Source organism: Cynocephalus volans, chromosome 16, assembly GCF_027409185.1.
Source record: "Cynocephalus volans isolate mCynVol1 chromosome 16, mCynVol1.pri, whole genome shotgun sequence".
Classification (NCBI taxonomy): Eukaryota; Metazoa; Chordata; class Mammalia; order Dermoptera; family Cynocephalidae; genus Cynocephalus; species Cynocephalus volans.
This window is the reverse complement of record NC_084475.1, coordinates 63,312,743-63,334,077: the sequence shown is the minus strand read 5'-3', so window position 1 is coordinate 63,334,077 and position 21,335 is coordinate 63,312,743. Positions and strand designations below refer to the sequence as shown.

Sequence of the window (21,335 nt, the reverse complement as noted above, 5' to 3'; positions counted from 1 at the left end):
CTAAAAAGAAATAAAAGTTGACCGCACCTGGGGGAACATCCGGGAGGTGGCACAGTGACAATGTATTCTATCGTATGGAACAAAATTTAAAGTTAGGTACACTAGAAATTAATGGGAAGAAAATAATTGAATTGATAGATAATTTTTAGCAGTTTTGAAAGATATTTAAGTATGTCATTACATTGGTATTGTGTATTTTTGTAACATGAATTTGCATGTGAAATTTGACTCATTACAATTTATATAAGTCAATAGATGACACAAAAAGGAGCTCAGCAAATAAACTTATAAAGCCAAGTCAAATCAATAACTTTGAAACTTAAGTCTTGGCTTAAAATTTTTATAGAGACCTTCTTAAACATGCATTGAATGCAAAAAGTTAACTTCACACTTTCTTTTCTACGTATAAACCTGAGCTACAGATACGGTCCGTAAATAATTGCACGATATACCCCCGCCTTTGTAGCTTATCACAGGAGGGTCAATTCGGAAAAAACAATTTAACCAGGCTCTGGAGGAAAGGGATGAGCAGGCCACCATGAAAGAAATAAAAGAGAAAAGAAAAAGGTGGAGAAACGCTGCTCTCAAAGTATGTAGAGAGTGCATAAAGAAAGCAAAAACAGAAGTAGAAAGGAAGACACGGGCATCCAAAAAATGGAAACTAGTGTGTTCCCTATTTAAGACACATGCACAAAGCAAGCTCTTCAGAGAACCTAGCGGCTAAGGCTCAGAGTCGCCCATCTCAGCCAGGCCAGCAGCATCTGCGAGATCCCCAATGGCCTTGCCCTTTCCTTTACTGATGGCCCTGCTGGTGCTCAGCTGCCAGGCGACCTGCTCTCTGGGCTGTGATCTGCCTCAGGCCCACAGCCTGGGGACCAGGAGGGCCTTGATACTCCTGGGACGAATGAGGAGAATCTCCCCTCTGTCCTGCCTGAAGGACAGAAATGACTTCGGATTCCCCCAGGAAGACTTGGATGGCCACCAGCTGCAGAAGGCCCGAGCCATCTCTGTCCTCCATGAGATGACCCAGCAGAGCTTCAACTTCTTCTCCACAGAGGGCTCATCGGCTGCTTGGGATGAGAGCCTCTTGGACAAACTCTGCACTGGACTCTATCAGCAGCTGGACGACCTGGAAGCCTGTCTGATGCCGGAGGTGGGGGTGGAAGAGACTCCCCTGGTGAACGAGGACTTCGCACTGGCCGTGAGGAAATACTTCCAAAGAATCAGTCTCTACCTGAAAGAGAAGAGGCACAGCCCTTGCGCCTGGGAGGTCGTGAGAGCAGAAATCGTGAGATCCTTCTCTTCATCAATAAACATGCGGGGAAGATTAGGGAGGAGGCAATGAGACCTGGTCCGACGTGGAAACGACTCTCATGGACGAGTACACACTATCGCACTTTCCTGAGCTCTCCGGTCGCCAAGACTGTCACTTCTGCTACAATCATGACATGAAGTGCCTCAAGTTTGTCAGATGCCTTCAGGGTGTTCAGCAGCGTCATGTTCAACCCTGCAGGGACTGGTACTTACAGACGACCGTGCAAATGTATCTATCTATTTATTTATTTAAATGTTTATTTATCTAACTGTTGACAAGATTGAAATTGTTTTTGTCAATACGCCTTTATACTGTGCTTAATAGAACAAAATATATTCTTTGTATTTTGTGAAACTATTATATTGCTTTCTGCATTAAATTTTTACTATAGAAAAATGCTTGTATTTGTTTATTCTTTAAAAAGAAAGTCCAAGCCTGTCTCTACAACCTGACGTAAAGACAGATGGTACAATTCATCTCCTCAACATTAGTGTATTCGAGCTATCGGTAAAAATGAACTTCACCTAAAAGAGGTTGTTTGTTCCCCTCAGAATACGGATGTGAACATGCTCTCTTCTATCTTTGATTCTTGGAGGGAAAGAGAGCTCAAAAGAAACACACTCATACTTAATATCAGTTATGTGAAACAGTATAATGAGAAAATGAAACAACCAATAAAATTCTCTCTGCAGAAGGTAGATGGAAGCATGTCAGGAAATAGAAATAAAATTACCGATACGCCCCACAAATTGCTAGACATGTAAGTGCAAATGTCCAGCACTAGTTGGACACAGGAATTTGCAATTGGCAAGGAATTCAATGCCTGGAGGATCATAATGGCAACTGAAAGTGCAGAAATGAAGTTGGTCATGTGGGAAGAGATGACAGAGGGAGAAACAGACATTGTCTGGATTCTAAGGACCTTCAAACTTTAAAGGAAGTGGACAGAAGAGCCACAGATGAAGAAGATGGAATAGCCATCCATTATAAGGACTCACCCTTTGGAGACAAAGACGATAAATGTCTTTTCTAAACAATAAATGTGCTGAGAAGAGGAATCAGTAGATTCCACAGAAGGTGTGAACTCAAACTGCCCACTACATTGGAAAATAGACCGTACTGGCAACCTTAGTGACATTTGGTTTGTAGAACGAATAAGCAGAAACCATACTGGAGTCGGTAGAAGTGAAATGAGAGAAAAGAAGTTAGTGACCCTGAGGGAAAGACAGAAATTTGAAGAAATCGGGAAAAGAATGCGGGGTTTTTTGTGTGTATAGTTTTTCCCATTTTGCAATACATACTTTTTTCATGGTTAGAAGACATTTTTTATATATACATATATACAGACATACACACACACACACACACACACACACACACACACAGAGAATATTGTTTATGAATATTCATGAGATAGAAAGCTGATTGTCAGCCCTTGTGCCCATGATGTGAGGGCCAGATTCCTATTGGCAGCACGCCCATTACCACAAATTGCATTTGTACCCTGTGTCCCCCACCCGATAATGCCCGAACTCCCTCTCCCTCCCTCAACCCCCTTACTCCACTTTGTAGCCCATGGAATGCTCTGTCCCTCTGCAAGTCCAACACACTGCTATGGACTTTCTTTCCTTCCTTCTTTCTCTCACAGCTCCTTACATAAGTGAGCACATGTGATATTTATACCTCTGTGCTTTGCTTATTTCACTCAACATAAATTTCTCCAGGCTCATCCATGTTGTTGCAAATGGGAGTATGTCATTCTTTTTTGTGGCAGAGTAGTATTCCATGCTCTGTGTTGTGGGGAGGGGGGGGTGTATTTAAATGTATATGTCACAGTTTCCTTATTCATTCATCCATTAAAGGATATTGTTATATTTACTGTAAAAGAAAATTGTTCTAGTTAAGTCTGTACTGTCCCTTTGCCCAAAAACTCTCTGGAGCCACATCATGTTTGCTATCCGGGATTTAACGACTTTATGCATAGTTGAGAGAATTGCAGAACCAAGACTGAGCTGTCATGTTCACGGTCCGGGCAGGAGTCCGGTGAGCGCTCTTCCTCCCCACGCGCAGGGTCTGGCAGTGCACCTCGCTCACTCACATGCTGTCGGCACCCCGCGCTCTCCCGCAGTGTGTGCACCCAGTCAAGCGGACACGCAATGTGTACAAGTGGCGTCTAGTGTTAACTAAACCGACAGTTACTACATGAGCAAGTGAGGAAAAGTTTCCTGTCTAGAAAGAATGACCAAAGTGCACTCTCATTATGCAACCACCCCGTGAAAGAGAATCTGGCCAAGGTGATGCTGGCTCTGTTGGGAGGAACTCTTCTTCGAGGCACGTGTACTGGCTCTGGAACAATTAACCAATCAGACCTGATATTTACAAAGGAGTAAAAAGCAAACATGAAAATGATCGAGAAAGGCTATTTAAAATCGGAATGTATGTTTTCCTCCTCCTGCCCAGGGTCTCTTCCATCTCCTGCACCACACAGGGCTCCAGAGACTCTAGTGAGTCATCGAGTCCAGTGAGGAATTTCAGCCCTCGTGCGGGGGAAGTTGGAGATCTGTTGGATAATCTCATGGGGAACAGAGGTGGCTTGAGCCTTTTGGAATTTGCCACCATCCAGCTGCTCCAGGGGAACTGAATACGTTCTCCTCCTTCGGATGGGAAAAAAGGAAGATTCTCCCACCTGGGTGCAGAACTGTGGAGGTCGGTCTCCTGCCTTGGCAGGTCACGGACCTGGGTCAGGTCACAGCAAACGGTGCAGAGAGAACTGGAGCACATCATCTTCAGTGTCACCAGGTGATAGAATTTGGATGTGTGGTCCCCACCGAAACTCATGCGGAAATCTGGTCCTCAATGTGGCAGTGCTGGAAGCTGAGTCATGGGGGGCGGATCCCTCATGAATGGATTCATGTTCTCCCTGGGGGAAGTGGGGCCCTAGTGAAATCTTGCTCTATTAGTTCCCTGGAGAGCTGGTTGTATAAAAGACCCTGGCATCTCCTCCCTGCCTCTCTTGCTTCCTCTCACCATGTGATCTGCTTGTACCCGCCAGTGCCTGCCGTTTTCCACCATGAGTAGAGGAAGCCTGAGGTCCATGCCAGAATCAGCTGTCCCAGAATCATAAGACAAACAAACCTCTGTTCTTTCCAAATTACCTAGTCTCAGATATTCTCTTAGAGCAACACAAAATGGGCCAATGCACCAGGGAGGAGGTAGCGCGGCCACTGGGGGGATGGAGGTGTCGGGCATCGACCCAGCTGCTATCAGCACCTTCTTGCATGTGAGAGTCTGACACGGCGAGCCCAGGGTTTGCAGCTTTTGGGCTTGTCCCAGTTTTGTTTCCACTTCCTTTCACTTTGTCTTCCATTTACGAGCCTCAGATAATGTCATGACTTCAACACTGCGCTCGTGTTATTACACTGGAAGTTCAACACGTTCATCAAAAATGAAAGAAATCTCAATCCAGTAGGAAATATTCATACAAATGAGAACCAATGTTGAAATAAATACGTCTCAATATATGTCTCTTTTCAAATTCTAGCACTTAGAGATTTGATCCTGTACAGCATTATTAAATTTCTTCGATTGCACTGAAATACAAGTTGCCTCCTCTGTCTGCATTTCCCTATTAAAGGACTCATTCACTAGATTTGATGTCTTCCACCTTTCTTCACAGGAGCCATAGCTCATATTTTCCGACATAATCGATAGATAATAGCAGCATAGAGCTGAGGCATTAATTCATTAGTTCTCTTCGTCTGTCACCAGTAATGTGTTGACTGCATATACATGAGTGATAACATGCTTGGCAATGTGGATCCAGTTATAACTGAGACAGGGAAACTGTGAGAAAACTTTAGTAGTTGTCAGTACTAGTTTTCCAGTGGAAATTGGAGAGATTAAATCACATAAACTTGCAAGTTACTTGCTGAGAATCTGAACATAGTAAACAATAGTTACCGTGAGTATTGATATAACAAATATCGTAATCCTCTGTAGAGTCTGCATTCAACCGAGTCAAGCCAAGAGAAGCTTTCAGTGCAGCTCCCTTGACACGCTCAGGGCCAGTCACATTGGTGCCTCTCAAATGGAAACTCCACGAGGGGGACCGTCTGCAGGCCTGTGCAGGAGCAGAGCCCAGGCTGCCAGTGTTAGAGCAGTGCCTGGTGCAGAAGAGAAACTGCCCAGCACCCTTGAAGCACCTTCCGGGGAACCGGTGTGGCAGGAAGTCGAGTGACAGAAAATGGCTGCTCTGTGAACAGTTTACAAACGAAATACTAATCTGTCCTTCACAGTCAGTCAGTTTCACCCACGTTTGGTGATATATTTTGAAGCAGGGATCTAAAAAAAGAAAATTGGAAAGGACAGAAAAAAGGTTTAAAAATATACGGAGTATATATATTGTATAAAACTACATGTAGTATATCTATTTTCTTCTTATTCTAAAATAATATATATGTAAATATATGTAAACATAAGTATACCTATGAATCTAACTGTATATACATATATAATCCAACATTATAAATATATAAATATTAGATAATATGTAATACTGTATGTATAATTATCTTTACATATAATATAAACAAAGTATTTACATTGACATATAATTACCTATGCATATAAAATATATATAATTTTAAGCATATATAAAATGCATTTAAATATATAAGTTATTTGTATTGGGGCTTTTTTGGAAGGGAGGGTGAGTGGACATTCCTTGATTTTCAACCACGGATAATCACAATACTAATTCAAAAGCTGTTTCCTGGGCTGGAATTAGGGAGTACTTTCCTCAAGCCAAAAATTTAAGGAGGCCGCAATCTAAGGAATCGACACAAATGATATTTCCATGCCGTATGAAAAATGAAAATTAGTGAAAAACTATCCAGGAGAAACAAAGTAATACAATTTTAAGTAAAGACCAGAAATGACCGTGCACTTGCAAATCCCTCAGAGTCTCACCAGGGAGAAGGGAGACTGTGGCAATTGCATGGTCATCAAGTGTGGCAAATTGCACTCACTCTATGCCACTCTCACCCAAGAGCGTTGAAGGTTCTGACCGGCTAAATGCCCTCAACTGCTCCTACACGACACTGCTCCTTTTTCTTCCTAGCAACACAAGTCACGGTGGCGTTCTGCGAAAGAAGTTTCAGCAACCTCAGGTGAAAGAGCAATGATCGAAGATTAATCCTGAATCACAAGAAACCTAAACATGGCAGTTCTGTCCGTTGAAAAGTAAAGTAGCACCTTGCAAATATCGTGGAGTTTCCCTCCTTTAATGCTAGGAAAGTAAAATTACATAAAAACGATCTAAATCAAATAATGCCGCTTTAATTTGCCTAGATTCCTTTTTTCAAAGACTTGAACGTCCTGACTCAGAAACATGGGCCACTGAAAACTCCGACGACCCCACAGGGGGGCGCACGTCCCTCCTCCCGGCCCCGGCCCCGGCCCCGACTCCATCCCTGTTCCCGGCCCCAGCCCCGGCCCCGGCCCCGGTCCCGGCCCCGGCCCCGGCCCCGGCCCCGGCTCCGTCCCTGTTCCCGGCCCGGCCCGGCCCCGGCCCCGGCCCCGGTCCCGGCCCCAGTCACGGTCCCGGCGGTATCACCGCCGTCGTCCCCGCTCACTCGCCCGAGGCTCCCGCACTCGGGCTGCTCCCGGACCCGCTGTCTACCCGGCTCCCCTTTCCCAGGCTGTCCCGGCCTCGCGTCCCCCACTCCTGCGGAATCTGTGACCATCACAGCCCGTGCGGTCGCGAGCCCTCGGGTCCCGACTCAATGGGTTTCCCCGTCAAACTCAGTCTCGCTGCGGCTTCTACGCGAAAGAAAGCCCCGAGCACAGGGAGCAGCTCAGACACTCACGGCCCTCACCGAAGAAAACTGGGTCGCGCCAAGCCGCGGCGGAGCTCTCTCCGCAGCCATCGGAGGAAAATGTTCTCCACACTATTTAAGCAGCACCGGTTCGGCGCGACAAGCGGCGACGTCTGCTCTCTCGGGCTGTGGCACCCTCTGAAACCAAAAGCGGCCGAGTCCGTCCGCGTTTCCGGAACCGGAGGCTCAGAAAAGGCCGTTCGCGCGCCCTCTCGCGGCCGCCTCGAGAATCACTGAAATTCTCAATGGTCCACATCTGCCTGCTCATGGCGGGAGTGGTGCTCTGCTCCGTCCCTGCCTGCTCATCTGTCTGGGGCATGCCTTCCAGCCATGGCCTGGAAAACCGGCAAGCCATCATGCTAGTGAGACGGATGAAAAAGATCCCATCTCACTCATGCTTCAAGGACAGGAAGAACTTCAATTTTCCTTGGACAGGAGAAAATATCACCCCAATCCAGAAGACACATGCCACCTGTTTCCGTGGTCAGATGCTCCAGCAGATCCTCAGCCTCCTCAAAAGAGAGAACAGCCATGCTGCTTGGGATGCGATCCTCCTCGATAAACTACTCTTCAGCCTTGAGAAGAGCCTGCGACAAGTGCAGATGACAAATGGAGAAACTCTCTCTTGTCCTGATTTGGGAAATGACGTTCGGAAGTATTTCCAAGAAATGATTGGTTATCTGAGGGAAAAGAAATACAGCCCCTGTGCCTGGGAGGTGGTCAGAGTGGAAATTGAAGTGCGCTTAGTCCTCATTCACCGCCTTCAGAGCAACGTCAGGAAATGACGTAGAAGTTATACTCAGGACCCTCCCTAACCAATTACACGATTGTTTACCAGGCCCCCCAAAGCAAGCTAAACTCACACATTTGCACCAGCTGAAAAACATCTGAATCCTAAATCATGGGATTATGTAAAACATACGTTCTACATCGTGAATTTACAGTAGAATGATTAGAGAGAATAACATGGTGTCTTGTCCTAAATAAATACTGTCATGATTTATAATTTTCATTATCTGTTTCAATTCTTGAGTGGTGCTTGTTGTTTCCGAAGTTGGAAGTTTAATTGTTTACAGACATGGTTCTTCAGTCTAGAATTTGGTGAAGGGCATTTGTCAGTCAAGTTGATGCTCGCTCCTGTAACAGAACAAAAGAAAACCACCAGTAGTTAGATGATAATACAAACTTATCTTTCCTTTATAGAAGAGCTCAGTGTTGGCCTCCTCTGAGCGGGGTTTCAGGGACCTCACAACCTACTATTTTGCAGCTTTGCCATCATCAACATATAAGTTCAAACAGGTTTGCGACGCTTGAGGCTACTGTGCTCAGTCGATATGGAAAAAATTATATGGTGGATCACTTGTAGGATGCTTTGAAGGACCCATGCTGCACAGGGTGAACATCACTTCCACCCGTATTTACTCAGCCTGGATTCATGCTCGTCGGATACCTAAGTGCAAAGGAGAGGGGAAAGAGAGTCCGACTGGGGGATTAGTGAGAAGAGAATATATGTTCTTTGAATAAGACCACTCTTTATTTTCACACTGTGTGTACTAACAGTATTTGTAAGAGAAAATTAACTGGCATTCTTGCTAGGCACAGTTTATTTCAAAATCTGATGCCAACTCTGATTCCACAATTTAGACTCAGGGAAAATGACACGGATGTCATTCATTAAAGTTCACAGCGACACTGACTGAATCTTGGAAAGAGTTAAGTGATTCCCAAAGGCACAGGCCAAAATTGAAAAACAGACAAGTGTATAGGGACAAGGTCCCCAAACACATTGTAACATTCACATCGTCTCCGTATTATCGGAAAAGACAAGGAATGTGCGATCAGGCAAGGCATTGCGCTTCCTTGAGGGGCACTGAAGTAAAAGTGGAAGGTGGGTCTTCCATTTGCAACCAGGCCCTGTGGCACATCCTGAGGTTCTAAATATTAAAACTACAAATGGGAAGAAAGCATCTCTACAATCAAGTGTTTGTGTTTTGTTTTTTAAATCGTCACAAAATCTTCCATTACAATTTCCCTGCATGAAGCGGGAAGAGCTTACAAATTCTTTAGATCTATTGTCTTCCCAATTCATGTCTCCAGTATGTATTGGTATTATTCTTTCCACTGTTATTATAATGATTATTCCTTTCATAAATATTGACTGAGCTCCGGAAATGATAGGAACTAGGCTAAGATGCCCAGGAAACAAGACCGCATAAGACGACTCCTCTGGCCAAGAGTAACTTACGGACTCATGGCGACCTATATTCTTAGGACGAAGTTCATTCGAAGGTTCAGTGTAATAAAGACATCATCTCTGACAGCTAGGAGAAATAATATAGCCATGTGTAATGAAGGGGTGTCCTTTGAAATTGTGAATTCCCTTGCTTCTTGCTGGAGACATGACAAGACGATTAGTCAACTTCTGAGTCCATTTATCCACAAGGAGAAAACAAGGGATGCATTTCTCGCTTCCCCGTTATCCAGAGAGCATATTGCACTCTCACAAGTTTGCCTTTTCTGTGTGTAAACTCTTGTGGTTGTTGTGTCTCCCTTGACTCTCTTGAAAGCTGGATCCAGCAAAGCTGAAACCAACCCCTGGACCAGCAGTGATTGCTTTTCCTGGAGCCCATGCCCGTTTGCTACCTTTGACCTGCGTCCCTTCCACCACTTTTCTTCTGCTCTGCCGCATCCCCTCATCTGCCCCTTGGCTGGGCTCAATTTAGCTAAATTATCCTTCGTCGTGTCCTTTGCAGTGGGATATTGCTTTCCTTGTGACGTTTGATCACACTGAGGTACATATATTGGCTTTCTTGGTATTCCCATTCCTTGGGAGGGAAAATGCAGCAACTTTCCTTTCTATGTAAAAGGAAATGGGAAAGAAAGATCTCTGGTGTCTCGCCAGCGGTACACAACAATTGAACAGCCATTTATTTTCATCACACCTACATCCCATTGTTGCCATTTATGACAAAGATGGCTTCCTTTGGTTTAATAAGATTCCATTAGAATTGGAATCTCCGACTGATGTTTGGTTGGAAATTTGAATTTCGGTGCAAAACAAAATTTTCTTTTTAAATAAAATTGATGTTCTCTCCATCGTGCATTCTTCTTGGGATGGTATTGCTCCCAAAAGTGTGAAAATTAGTTCCTAGAGGTGTTAACAAATCTTAGTCATTACAATAATTTGTGGTTCTCCAAAGCCCAAATCTAAGAAAACCTGTCCCTTATTACTAATTTTTATTTCCCTCGGGTTTTCTTGTGTATCAAGAAGCATTGACATTGAGTTCTCGGAAGATCCACAGAGCATATGCAGCATGAGCAATACAAGCCTACGGTGAATAGACGATCGCTTGATCTCAAAATCATGTCTCGAGATGTGGCCTCCACACGAATACATATGGCCTGCCTTTGGCTGTCTCGTGGATGGAGCTGAGGTTTGCTCCTGAGTGCTACTGAATGAGTTAATGGCTTTGAGAATTAAATGCAAAGAATTTGTGCTTTATTATGTGGCTCTGCTAAAGTTATTCGCCACATCAATAATGAAGTCGAGTGCTAAAAAGAAATAAAAGTTGACCGCACCTGGGGGAACATCCGGGAGGTGGCACAGTGACAATGTATTCTATCGTATGGAACAAAATTTAAAGTTAGGTACACTAGAAATTAATGGGAAGAAAATAATTGAATTGATAGATAATTTTTAGCAGTTTTGAAAGATATTTAAGTATGTCATTACATTGGTATTGTGTATTTTTGTAACATGAATTTGCATGTGAAATTTGACTCATTACAATTTATATAAGTCAATAGATGACACAAAAAGGAGCTCAGCAAATAAACTTATAAAGCCAAGTCAAATCAATAACTTTGAAACTTAAGTCTTGGCTTAAAATTTTTATAGAGACCTTCTTAAACATGCATTGAATGCAAAAAGTTAACTTCACACTTTCTTTTCTACGTATAAACCTGAGCTACAGATACGGTCCGTAAATAATTGCACGATATACCCCCGCCTTTGTAGCTTATCACAGGAGGGTCAATTCGGAAAAAACAATTTAACCAGGCTCTGGAGGAAAGGGATGAGCAGGCCACCATGAAAGAAATAAAAGAGAAAAGAAAAAGGTGGAGAAACGCTGCTCTCAAAGTATGTAGAGAGTGCATAAAGAAAGCAAAAACAGAAGTAGAAAGGAAGACACGGGCATCCAAAAAATGGAAACTAGTGTGTTCCCTATTTAAGACACATGCACAAAGCAAGCTCTTCAGAGAACCTAGCGGCTAAGGCTCAGAGTCGCCCATCTCAGCCAGGCCAGCAGCATCTGCGAGATCCCCAATGGCCTTGCCCTTTCCTTTACTGATGGCCCTGCTGGTGCTCAGCTGCCAGGCGACCTGCTCTCTGGGCTGTGATCTGCCTCAGGCCCACAGCCTGGGGACCAGGAGGGCCTTGATACTCCTGGGACGAATGAGGAGAATCTCCCCTCTGTCCTGCCTGAAGGACAGAAATGACTTCGGATTCCCCCAGGAAGACTTGGATGGCCACCAGCTGCAGAAGGCCCGAGCCATCTCTGTCCTCCATGAGATGACCCAGCAGAGCTTCAACCTCTTCTCCACAGAGGGCTCATCGGCTGCTTGGGATGAGAGCCTCTTGGACAAACTCTGCACTGGACTCTATCAGCAGCTGGACGACCTGGAAGCCTGTCTGATGCCGGAGGTGGGGGTGGAAGAGACTCCCCTGGTGAACGAGGACTTCGCACTGGCCGTGAGGAAATACTTCCAAAGAATCAGTCTCTACCTGAAAGAGAAGAGGCACAGCCCTTGCGCCTGGGAGGTCGTGAGAGCAGAAATCGTGAGATCCTTCTCTTCATCAATAAACATGCGGGGAAGATTAGGGAGGAGGCAATGAGACCTGGTCCGACGTGGAAACGACTCTCATGGACGAGTACACACTATCGCACTTTCCTGAGCTCTCCGGTCGCCAAGACTGTCACTTCTGCTACAATCATGACATGAAGTGCCTCAAGTTTGTCAGATGCCTTCAGGGTGTTCAGCAGCGTCATGTTCAACCCTGCAGGGACTGGTACTTACAGACGACCGTGCAAATGTATCTATCTATTTATTTATTTAAATGTTTATTTATCTAACTGTTGACAAGATTGAAATTGTTTTTGTCAATACGCCTTTATACTGTGCTTAATAGAACAAAATATATTCTTTGTATTTTTTGAAACTATTATATTGCTTTCTGCATTAAATTTTTACTATAGAAAAATGCTTGTATTTGTTTATTCTTTAAAAAGAAAGTCCAAGCCTGTCTCTACAACCTGACGTAAAGACAGATGGTACAATTCATCTCCTCAACATTAGTGTATTCGAGCTATCGGTAAAAATGAACTTCACCTAAAAGAGGTTGTTTGTTCCCCTCAGAATATGGATGTGAACATGCTCTCTTCTATCTTTGATTCTTGGAGGGAAAGAGAGCTCAAAAGAAACACACTCATACTTAATATCAGTTATGTGAAACAGTATAATGAGAAAATGAAACAACCAATAAAATTCTCTCTGCAGAAGGTAGATGGAAGCATGTCAGGAAATAGAAATAAAATTACCGATACGCCCCACAAATTGCTAGACATGTAAGTGCAAATGTCCAGCACTAGTTGGACACAGGAATTTGCAATTGGCAAGGAATTCAATGCCTGGAGGATCATAATGGCAACTGAAAGTGCAGAAATGAAGTTGGTCATGTGGGAAGAGATGACAGAGGGAGAAACAGACATTGTCTGGATTCTAAGGACCTTCAAACTTTAAAGGAAGTGGACAGAAGAGCCACAGATGAAGAAGATGGAATAGCCATCCATTATAAGGACTCACCCTTTGGAGACAAAGACGATAAATGTCTTTTCTAAACAATAAATGTGCTGAGAAGAGGAATCAGTAGATTCCACAGAAGGTGTGAACTCAAACTGCCCACTACATTGGAAAATAGACCGTACTGGCAACCTTAGTGACATTTGGTTTGTAGAACGAATAAGCAGAAACCATACTGGAGTCGGTAGAAGTGAAATGAGAGAAAAGAAGTTAGTGACCCTGAGGGAAAGACAGAAATTTGAAGAAATCGGGAAAAGAATGCGGGGTTTTTTGTGTGTATAGTTTTTCCCATTTTGCAATACATACTTTTTTCATGGTTAGAAGACATTTTTTATATATACATATATACAGACATACACACACACACACACACACACACACACACACACACACAGAGAATATTGTTTATGAATATTCATGAGATAGAAAGCTGATTGTCAGCCCTTGTGCCCATGATGTGAGGGCCAGATTCCTATTGGCAGCACGCCCATTACCACAAATTGCATTTGTACCCTGTGTCCCCCACCCGATAATGCCCGAACTCCCTCTCCCTCCCTCAACCCCCTTACTCCACTTTGTAGCCCATGGAATGCTCTGTCCCTCTGCAAGTCCAACACACTGCTATGGACTTTCTTTCCTTCCTTCTTTCTCTCACAGCTCCTTACATAAGTGAGCACATGTGATATTTATACCTCTGTGCTTTGCTTATTTCACTCAACATAAATTTCTCCAGGCTCATCCATGTTGTTGCAAATGGGAGTATGTCATTCTTTTTTGTGGCAGAGTAGTATTCCATGCTCTGTGTTGTGGGGAGGGGGGGGTGTATTTAAATGTATATGTCACAGTTTCCTTATTCATTCATCCATTAAAGGATATTGTTATATTTACTGTAAAAGAAAATTGTTCTAGTTAAGTCTGTACTGTCCCTTTGCCCAAAAACTCTCTGGAGCCACATCATGTTTGCTATCCGGGATTTAACGACTTTATGCATAGTTGAGAGAATTGCAGAACCAAGACTGAGCTGTCATGTTCACGGTCCGGGCAGGAGTCCGGTGAGCGCTCTTCCTCCCCACGCGCAGGGTCTGGCAGTGCACCTCGCTCACTCACATGCTGTCGGCACCCCGCGCTCTCCCGCAGTGTGTGCACCCAGTCAAGCGGACACGCAATGTGTACAAGTGGCGTCTAGTGTTAACTAAACCGACAGTTACTACATGAGCAAGTGAGGAAAAGTTTCCTGTCTAGAAAGAATGACCAAAGTGCACTCTCATTATGCAACCACCCCGTGAAAGAGAATCTGGCCAAGGTGATGCTGGCTCTGTTGGGAGGAACTCTTCTTCGAGGCACGTGTACTGGCTCTGGAACAATTAACCAATCAGACCTGATATTTACAAAGGAGTAAAAAGCAAACATGAAAATGATCGAGAAAGGCTATTTAAAATCGGAATGTATGTTTTCCTCCTCCTGCCCAGGGTCTCTTCCATCTCCTGCACCACACAGGGCTCCAGAGACTCTAGTGAGTCATCGAGTCCAGTGAGGAATTTCAGCCCTCGTGCGGGGGAAGTTGGAGATCTGTTGGATAATCTCATGGGGAACAGAGGTGGCTTGAGCCTTTTGGAATTTGCCACCATCCAGCTGCTCCAGGGGAACTGAATACGTTCTCCTCCTTCGGATGGGAAAAAAGGAAGATTCTCCCACCTGGGTGCAGAACTGTGGAGGTCGGTCTCCTGCCTTGGCAGGTCACGGACCTGGGTCAGGTCACAGCAAACGGTGCAGAGAGAACTGGAGCACATCATCTTCAGTGTCACCAGGTGATAGAATTTGGATGTGTGGTCCCCACCGAAACTCATGCGGAAATCTGGTCCTCAATGTGGCAGTGCTGGAAGCTGAGTCATGGGGGGCGGATCCCTCATGAATGGATTCATGTTCTCCCTGGGGGAAGTGGGGCCCTAGTGAAATCTTGCTCTATTAGTTCCCTGGAGAGCTGGTTGTATAAAAGACCCTGGCATCTCCTCCCTGCCTCTCTTGCTTCCTCTCACCATGTGATCTGCTTGTACCCGCCAGTGCCTGCCGTTTTCCACCATGAGTAGAGGAAGCCTGAGGTCCATGCCAGAATCAGCTGTCCCAGAATCATAAGACAAACAAACCTCTGTTCTTTCCAAATTACCTAGTCTCAGATATTCTCTTAGAGCAACACAAAATGGGCCAATGCACCAGGGAGGAGGTAGCGCGGCCACTGGGGGGATGGAGGTGTCGGGCATCGACCCAGCTGCTATCAGCACCTTCTTGCATGTGAGAGTCTGACACGGCGAGCACAGGGTTTGCAGCTTTTGGGCTTGTCCCAGTTTTGTTTCCACTTCCTTTCACTTTGTCTTCCATTTACGAGCCTCAGATAATGTCATGACTTCAACACTGCGCTCGTGTTATTACACTGGAAGTTCAACACGTTCATCAAAAATGAAAGAAATCTCAATCCAGTAGGAAATATTCATACAAATGAGAACCAATGTTGAAATAAATACGTCTCAATATATGTCTCTTTTCAAATTCTAGCACTTAGAGATTTGATCCTGTACAGCATTATTAAATTTCTTCGATTGCACTGAAATACAAGTTGCCTCCTCTGTCTGCATTTCCCTATTAAAGGACTCATTCACTAGATTTGATGTCTTCCACCTTTCTTCACAGGAGCCATAGCTCATATTTTCCGACATAATCGATAGATAATAGCAGCATAGAGCTGAGGCATTAATTCATTAGTTCTCTTCGTCTGTCACCAGTAATGTGTTGACTGCATATACATGAGTGATAACATGCTTGGCAATGTGGATCCAGTTATAACTGAGACAGGGAAACTGTGAGAAAACTTTAGTAGTTGTCAGTACTAGTTTTCCAGTGGAAATTGGAGAGATTAAATCACATAAACTTGCAAGTTACTTGCTGAGAATCTGAACATAGTAAACAATAGTTACCGTGAGTATTGATATAACAAATATCGTAATCCTCTGTAGAGTCTGCATTCAACCGAGTCAAGCCAAGAGAAGCTTTCAGTGCAGCTCCCTTGACACGCTCAGGGCCAGTCACATTGGTGCCTCTCAAATGGAAACTCCACGAGGGGGACCGTCTGCAGGCCTGTGCAGGAGCAGAGCCCAGGCTGCCAGTGTTAGAGCAGTGCCTGGTGCAGAAGAGAAACTGCCCAGCACCCTTGAAGCACCTTCCGGGGAACCGGTGTGGCAGGAAGTCGAGTGACAGAAAATGGCTGCTCTGTGAACAGTTTACAAACGAAATACTAATCTGTCCTTCACAGTCAGTCAGTTTCACCCACGTTTGGTGATATATTTTGAAGCAGGGATCTAAAAAAAGAAAATTGGAAAGGACAGAAAAAAGGTTTAAAAATATACGGAGTATATATATTGTATAAAACTACATGTAGTATATCTATTTTCTTCTTATTCTAAAATAATATATATGTAAATATATGTAAACATAAGTATACCTATGAATCTAACTGTATATACATATATAATCCAACATTATAAATATATAAATATTAGATAATATGTAATACTGTATGTATAATTATCTTTACATATAATATAAACAAAGTATTTACATTGACATATAATTACCTATGCATATAAAATATATATAATTTTAAGCATATATAAAATGCATTTAAATATATAAGTTATTTGTATTGGGGCTTTTTTTGAAGGGAGGGTGAGTGGACATTCCTTGATTTTCAACCACGGATAATCACAATACTAATTCAAAAGCTGTTTCCTGGGCTGGAATTAGGGAGTACTTTCCTCAAGCCAAAAATTTAAGGAGGCCGCAATCTAAGGAATCGACACAAATGATATTTCCATGCCGTATGAAAAATGAAAATTAGTGAAAAACTATCCAGGAGAAACAAAGTCATACAATTTTAAGTAAAGACCAGAAATGACCGTGCACTTGCAAATCCCTCAGAGTCTCACCAGGGAGAAGGGAGACTGTGGCAATTGCATGGTCATCAAGTGTGGCAAATTGCACTCACTCTATGCCACTCTCACCCAAGAGCGTTGAAGGTTCTGACCGGCTAAATGCCCTCAGCTGCTCCTACACGACACTGCTCCTTTTTCTTCCTAGCAACACAAGTCACGGTGGCGTTCTGCGAAAGAAGTTTCAGCAACCTCAGGTGAAAGAGCAATGATCGAAGATTAATCCTGAATCACAAGAAACCTAAACATGGCAGTTCTGTCCGTTGAAAAGTAAAGTAGCACCTTGCAAATATCGTGGAGTTTCCCTCCTTTAATGCTAGGAAAGTAAAATTACATAAAAACGATCTAAATCAAATAATGCCGCTTTAATTTGCCTAGATTCCTTTTTTCAAAGACTTGAACGTCCTGACTCAGAAACATGGGCCACTGAAAACTCCGACGACCCCACAGGGGGGCGCACGTCCCTCCTCCCGGCCCCGGCCCCGGCCCCGGCCCCGGCCCCGACTCCATCCCTGTTCCCGGCCCCAGCCCCGGCCCCGGCCCCGGCCCCGGTCCCGGCCCCGGCCCCGGCCCCGGCTCCGTCCCTGTTCCCGGCCCGGCCCGGCCCCGGCCCCGGCCCCGGCCCCGGCCCCGGTCCCGGCCCCAGTCACGGTCCCGGCGGTATCACCGCCGTCGTCCCCGCTCACTCGCCCGAGGCTCCCGCACTCGGGCTGCTCCCGGACCCGCTGTCTACCCGGCTCCCCTTTCCCAGGCTGTCCCGGCCTCGCGTCCCCCACTCCTGCGGAATCTGTGACCATCACAGCCCGTGCGGTCGCGAGCCCTCGGGTCCCGACTCAATGGGTTTCCCCGTCAAACTCAGTCTCGCTGCGGCTTCTACGCGAAAGAAAGCCCCGAGCACAGGGAGCAGCTCAGACACTCACGGCCCTCACCGAAGAAAACTGGGTCGCGCCAAGCCGCGGCGGAGCTCTCTCCGCAGCCATCGGAGGAATATGTTCTCCACACTATTTAAGCAGCACCGGTTCGGCGCGACAAGCGGCGACGTCTGCTCTCTCGGGCTGTGGCACCCTCTGAAACCAAAAGCGGCCGAGTCCGTCCGCGTTTCCGGAAACGGAGGCTCAGAAAAGGCCGTTCGCGCGCCCTCTCGCGGCCGCCTCGAGAATCACTGAAATTCTCAATGGTCCACATCTGCCTGCTCATGGCGGGAGTGGTGCTCTGCTCCGTCCCTGCCTGCTCATCTGTCTGGGGCATGCCTTCCAGCCATGGCCTGGAAAACCGGCAAGCCATCATGCTAGTGAGACGGATGAAAAAGATCCCATCTCACTCATGCTTCAAGGACAGGAAGAACTTCAATTTTCCTTGGACAGGAGAAAATATCACCCCAATCCAGAAGACACATGCCACCTGTTTCCGTGGTCAGATGCTCCAGCAGATCCTCAGCCTCCTCAAAAGAGAGAACAGCCATGCTGCTTGGGATGCGATCCTCCTCGATAAACTACTCTTCAGCCTTGAGAAGAGCCTGCGACAAGTGCAGATGACAAATGGAGAAACTCTCTCTTGTCCTGATTTGGGAAATGACGTTCGGAAGTATTTCCAAGAAATGATTGGTTATCTGAGGGAAAAGAAATACAGCCCCTGTGCCTGGGAGGTGGTCAGAGTGGAAATTGAGGTGCGCTTAGTCCTCATTCACCGCCTTCAGAGCAACGTCAGGAAATGACGTAGAAGTTATACTCAGGACCCTCCCTAACCAATTACACGATTGTTTACCAGGCCCCCCAAAGCAAGCTAAACTCACACATTTGCACCAGCTGAAAAACATCTGAATCCTAAATCATGGGATTATGTAAAACATACGTTCTACATCGTGAATTTACAGTAGAATGATTAGAGAGAATAACATGGTGTCTTGTCCTAAATAAATACTGTCATGATTTATAATTTTCATTATCTGTTTCAATTCTTGAGTGGTGCTTGTTGTTTCCGAAGTTGGAAGTTTAATTGTTTACAGACATGGTTCTTCAGTCTAGAATTTGGTGAAGGGCATTTGTCAGTCAAGTTGATGCTCGCTCCTGTAACAGAACAAAAGAAAACCACCAGTAGTTAGATGATAATACAAACTTATCTTTCCTTTATAGAAGAGCTCAGTGTTGGCCTCCTCTGAGCGGGGTTTCAGGGACCTCACAACCTACTATTTTGCAGCTTTGCCATCATCAACATATAAGTTCAAACAGGTTTGCGACGCTTGAGGCTACTGTGCTCAGTCGATATGGAAAAAATTATATGGTGGATCACTTGTAGGATGCTTTGAAGGACCCATGCTGCACAGGGTGAACATCACTTCCACCCGTATTTACTCAGCCTGGATTCATGCTCGTCGGATACCTAAGTGCAAAGGAGAGGGGAAAGAGAGTCCGACTGGGGGATTAGTGAGAAGAGAATATATGTTCTTTGAATAAGACCACTCTTTATTTTCACACTGTGTGTACTAACAGTATTTGTAAGAGAAAATTAACTGGCATTCTTGCTAGGCACAGTTTATTTCAAAATCTGATGCCAACTCTGATTCTACAATTTAGACTCAGGGAAAACGACACGGATGTCATTCATTAAAGTTCACAGCGACACTGACTGAATCTTGGGAAGAGTTAAGTGATTCCCAAAGGCACAGGCCAAAATTGAAAAACAGACAAGTGTATAGGGACAAGGTCCCCAAACACATTGTAACATTCACATCGTCTCCGTATTATCGGAAAAGACAAGGAATGTGCGATCAGGCAAGGCGTTGCGCTTCCTTGAGGGGCACTGAAGTAAAAGTGGAAGGTGGGTCTTCCATTTGCAACCAGGCCCTGTGGCACATCCTGAGGTTCTAAATATTAAAACTACAAATGGGAAGAAAGCATCTCTACAATCAAGTGTTTGTGTTTTGTTTTTTAAATCGTCACAAAATCTTCCATTACAATTTCCCTGCATGAAGCGGGAAGAGCTTACAAATTCTTTAGATCTATTGTCTTCCCAATTCATGTCTCCAGTATGTATTGGTATTATTCTTTCCACTGTTATTATAATGATTATTCCTTTCATAAATATTGACTGAGCTCCGGAAATGATAGGAACTAGGCTAAGATGCCCAGGAAACAAGACCGCATAAGACGACTCCTCTGGCCAAGAGTAACTTACGGACTCATGGCGACCTATATTCTTAGGACGAAGTTCATTCGAAGGTTCAGTGTAATAAAGACATCATCTCTGACAGCTAGGAGAAATAATATAGCCATGTGTAAAGAAGGGGTGTCCTTTGAAATTGTGAATTCCCTTGCTTCTTGCTGGAGACATGACAAGACGATGAGTCAACTTCTGAGTCCATTTATCCACAAGGAGAAAACAAGGGATGCATTTCTCGCTTCCCCGTTATCCAGAGAGCATATTGCACTCTCACAAGTTTGCCTTTTCTGTGTGTAAACTCTTGTGGTTGTTGTGTCTCCCTTGACTCTCTTGAAAGCTGGATCCAGCAAAGCTGAAACCAACCCCTGGACCAGCAGTGATTGCTTTTCCTGGAGCCCATGCCCGTTTGCTACCTTTGACCTGCGTCCCTTCCACCACTTTTCTTCTGCTCTGCCGCATCCCCTCATCTGCCCCTTGGCTGGGCTCAATTTAGCTAAATTATCCTTCGTCGTGTCCTTTGCAGTGGGATATTGCTTTCCTTGTGACGTTTGATCACACTGAGGTACATATATTGGCTTTCTTGGTATTCCCATTCCTTGGGAGGGAAAATGCAGCAACTTTCCTTTCTATGTAAAAGGAAATGGGAAAGAAAGATCTCTGGTGTCTCGCCAGCGGTACACAACAATTGAACAGCCATTTATTTTCATCACACCTACATCCCATTGTTGCCATTTATGACAAAGATGGCTTCCTTTGGTTTAATAAGATTCCATTAGAATTGGAATCTCCGACTGATGTTTGGTTGGAAATTTGAACTTCGGTGCAAAACAAAATTTTCTTTTTAAATAAAATTGATGTTCTCTCCATCGTGCATTCTTCTTGGGATGGTATTGCTCCCAAAAGTGTGAAAATTAGTTCCTAGAGGTGTTAACAAATCTTAGTCATTACAATAATTTGTGGTTCTCCAAAGCCCAAATCTAAGAAAACCTGTCCCTTATTACTAATTTTTATTTCCCTCGGGTTTTCTTGTGTATCAAGAAGCATTGACATTGAGTTCTCGGAAGATCCACAGAGCATATGCAGCATGAGCAATACAAGCCTACGGTGAATAGACGATCGCTTGATCTCAAAATCATGTCTCGA

The 21,335-nt window shown here is 44.7% G+C and overlaps 2 protein-coding genes across 2 annotated transcripts; both read left to right on the top strand.

Moving 5' to 3' along the window:
• Positions 1–775: 775 nt before the first annotated feature.
• LOC134364897 (interferon alpha-4-like) lies at positions 776–1,345 on the top strand. The gene has a single exon (XM_063081083.1). It carries the CDS (start codon positions 776–778, stop codon positions 1,343–1,345), a length of 570 nt encoding a protein of 189 aa, XP_062937153.1.
• Positions 1,346–11,518: 10,173 nt separating this feature from the next.
• Positions 11,519–12,088, top strand: LOC134364776 (interferon alpha-4-like). The gene has a single exon (XM_063080934.1). The coding sequence runs from the start codon at positions 11,519–11,521 to the stop codon at positions 12,086–12,088; it is 570 nt and encodes a 189-aa protein (XP_062937004.1).
• Positions 12,089–21,335: the final 9,247 nt, after the last annotated feature.

Coding starts and splice junctions, on each gene's coding strand:
- LOC134364897 (XM_063081083.1), top strand. CDS start 776: ATGGCCTTGCCCTTTCCTTTACTGATGGCCCTGCTGGTGCTCAGCTGC.
- LOC134364776 (XM_063080934.1), top strand. CDS start 11,519: ATGGCCTTGCCCTTTCCTTTACTGATGGCCCTGCTGGTGCTCAGCTGC.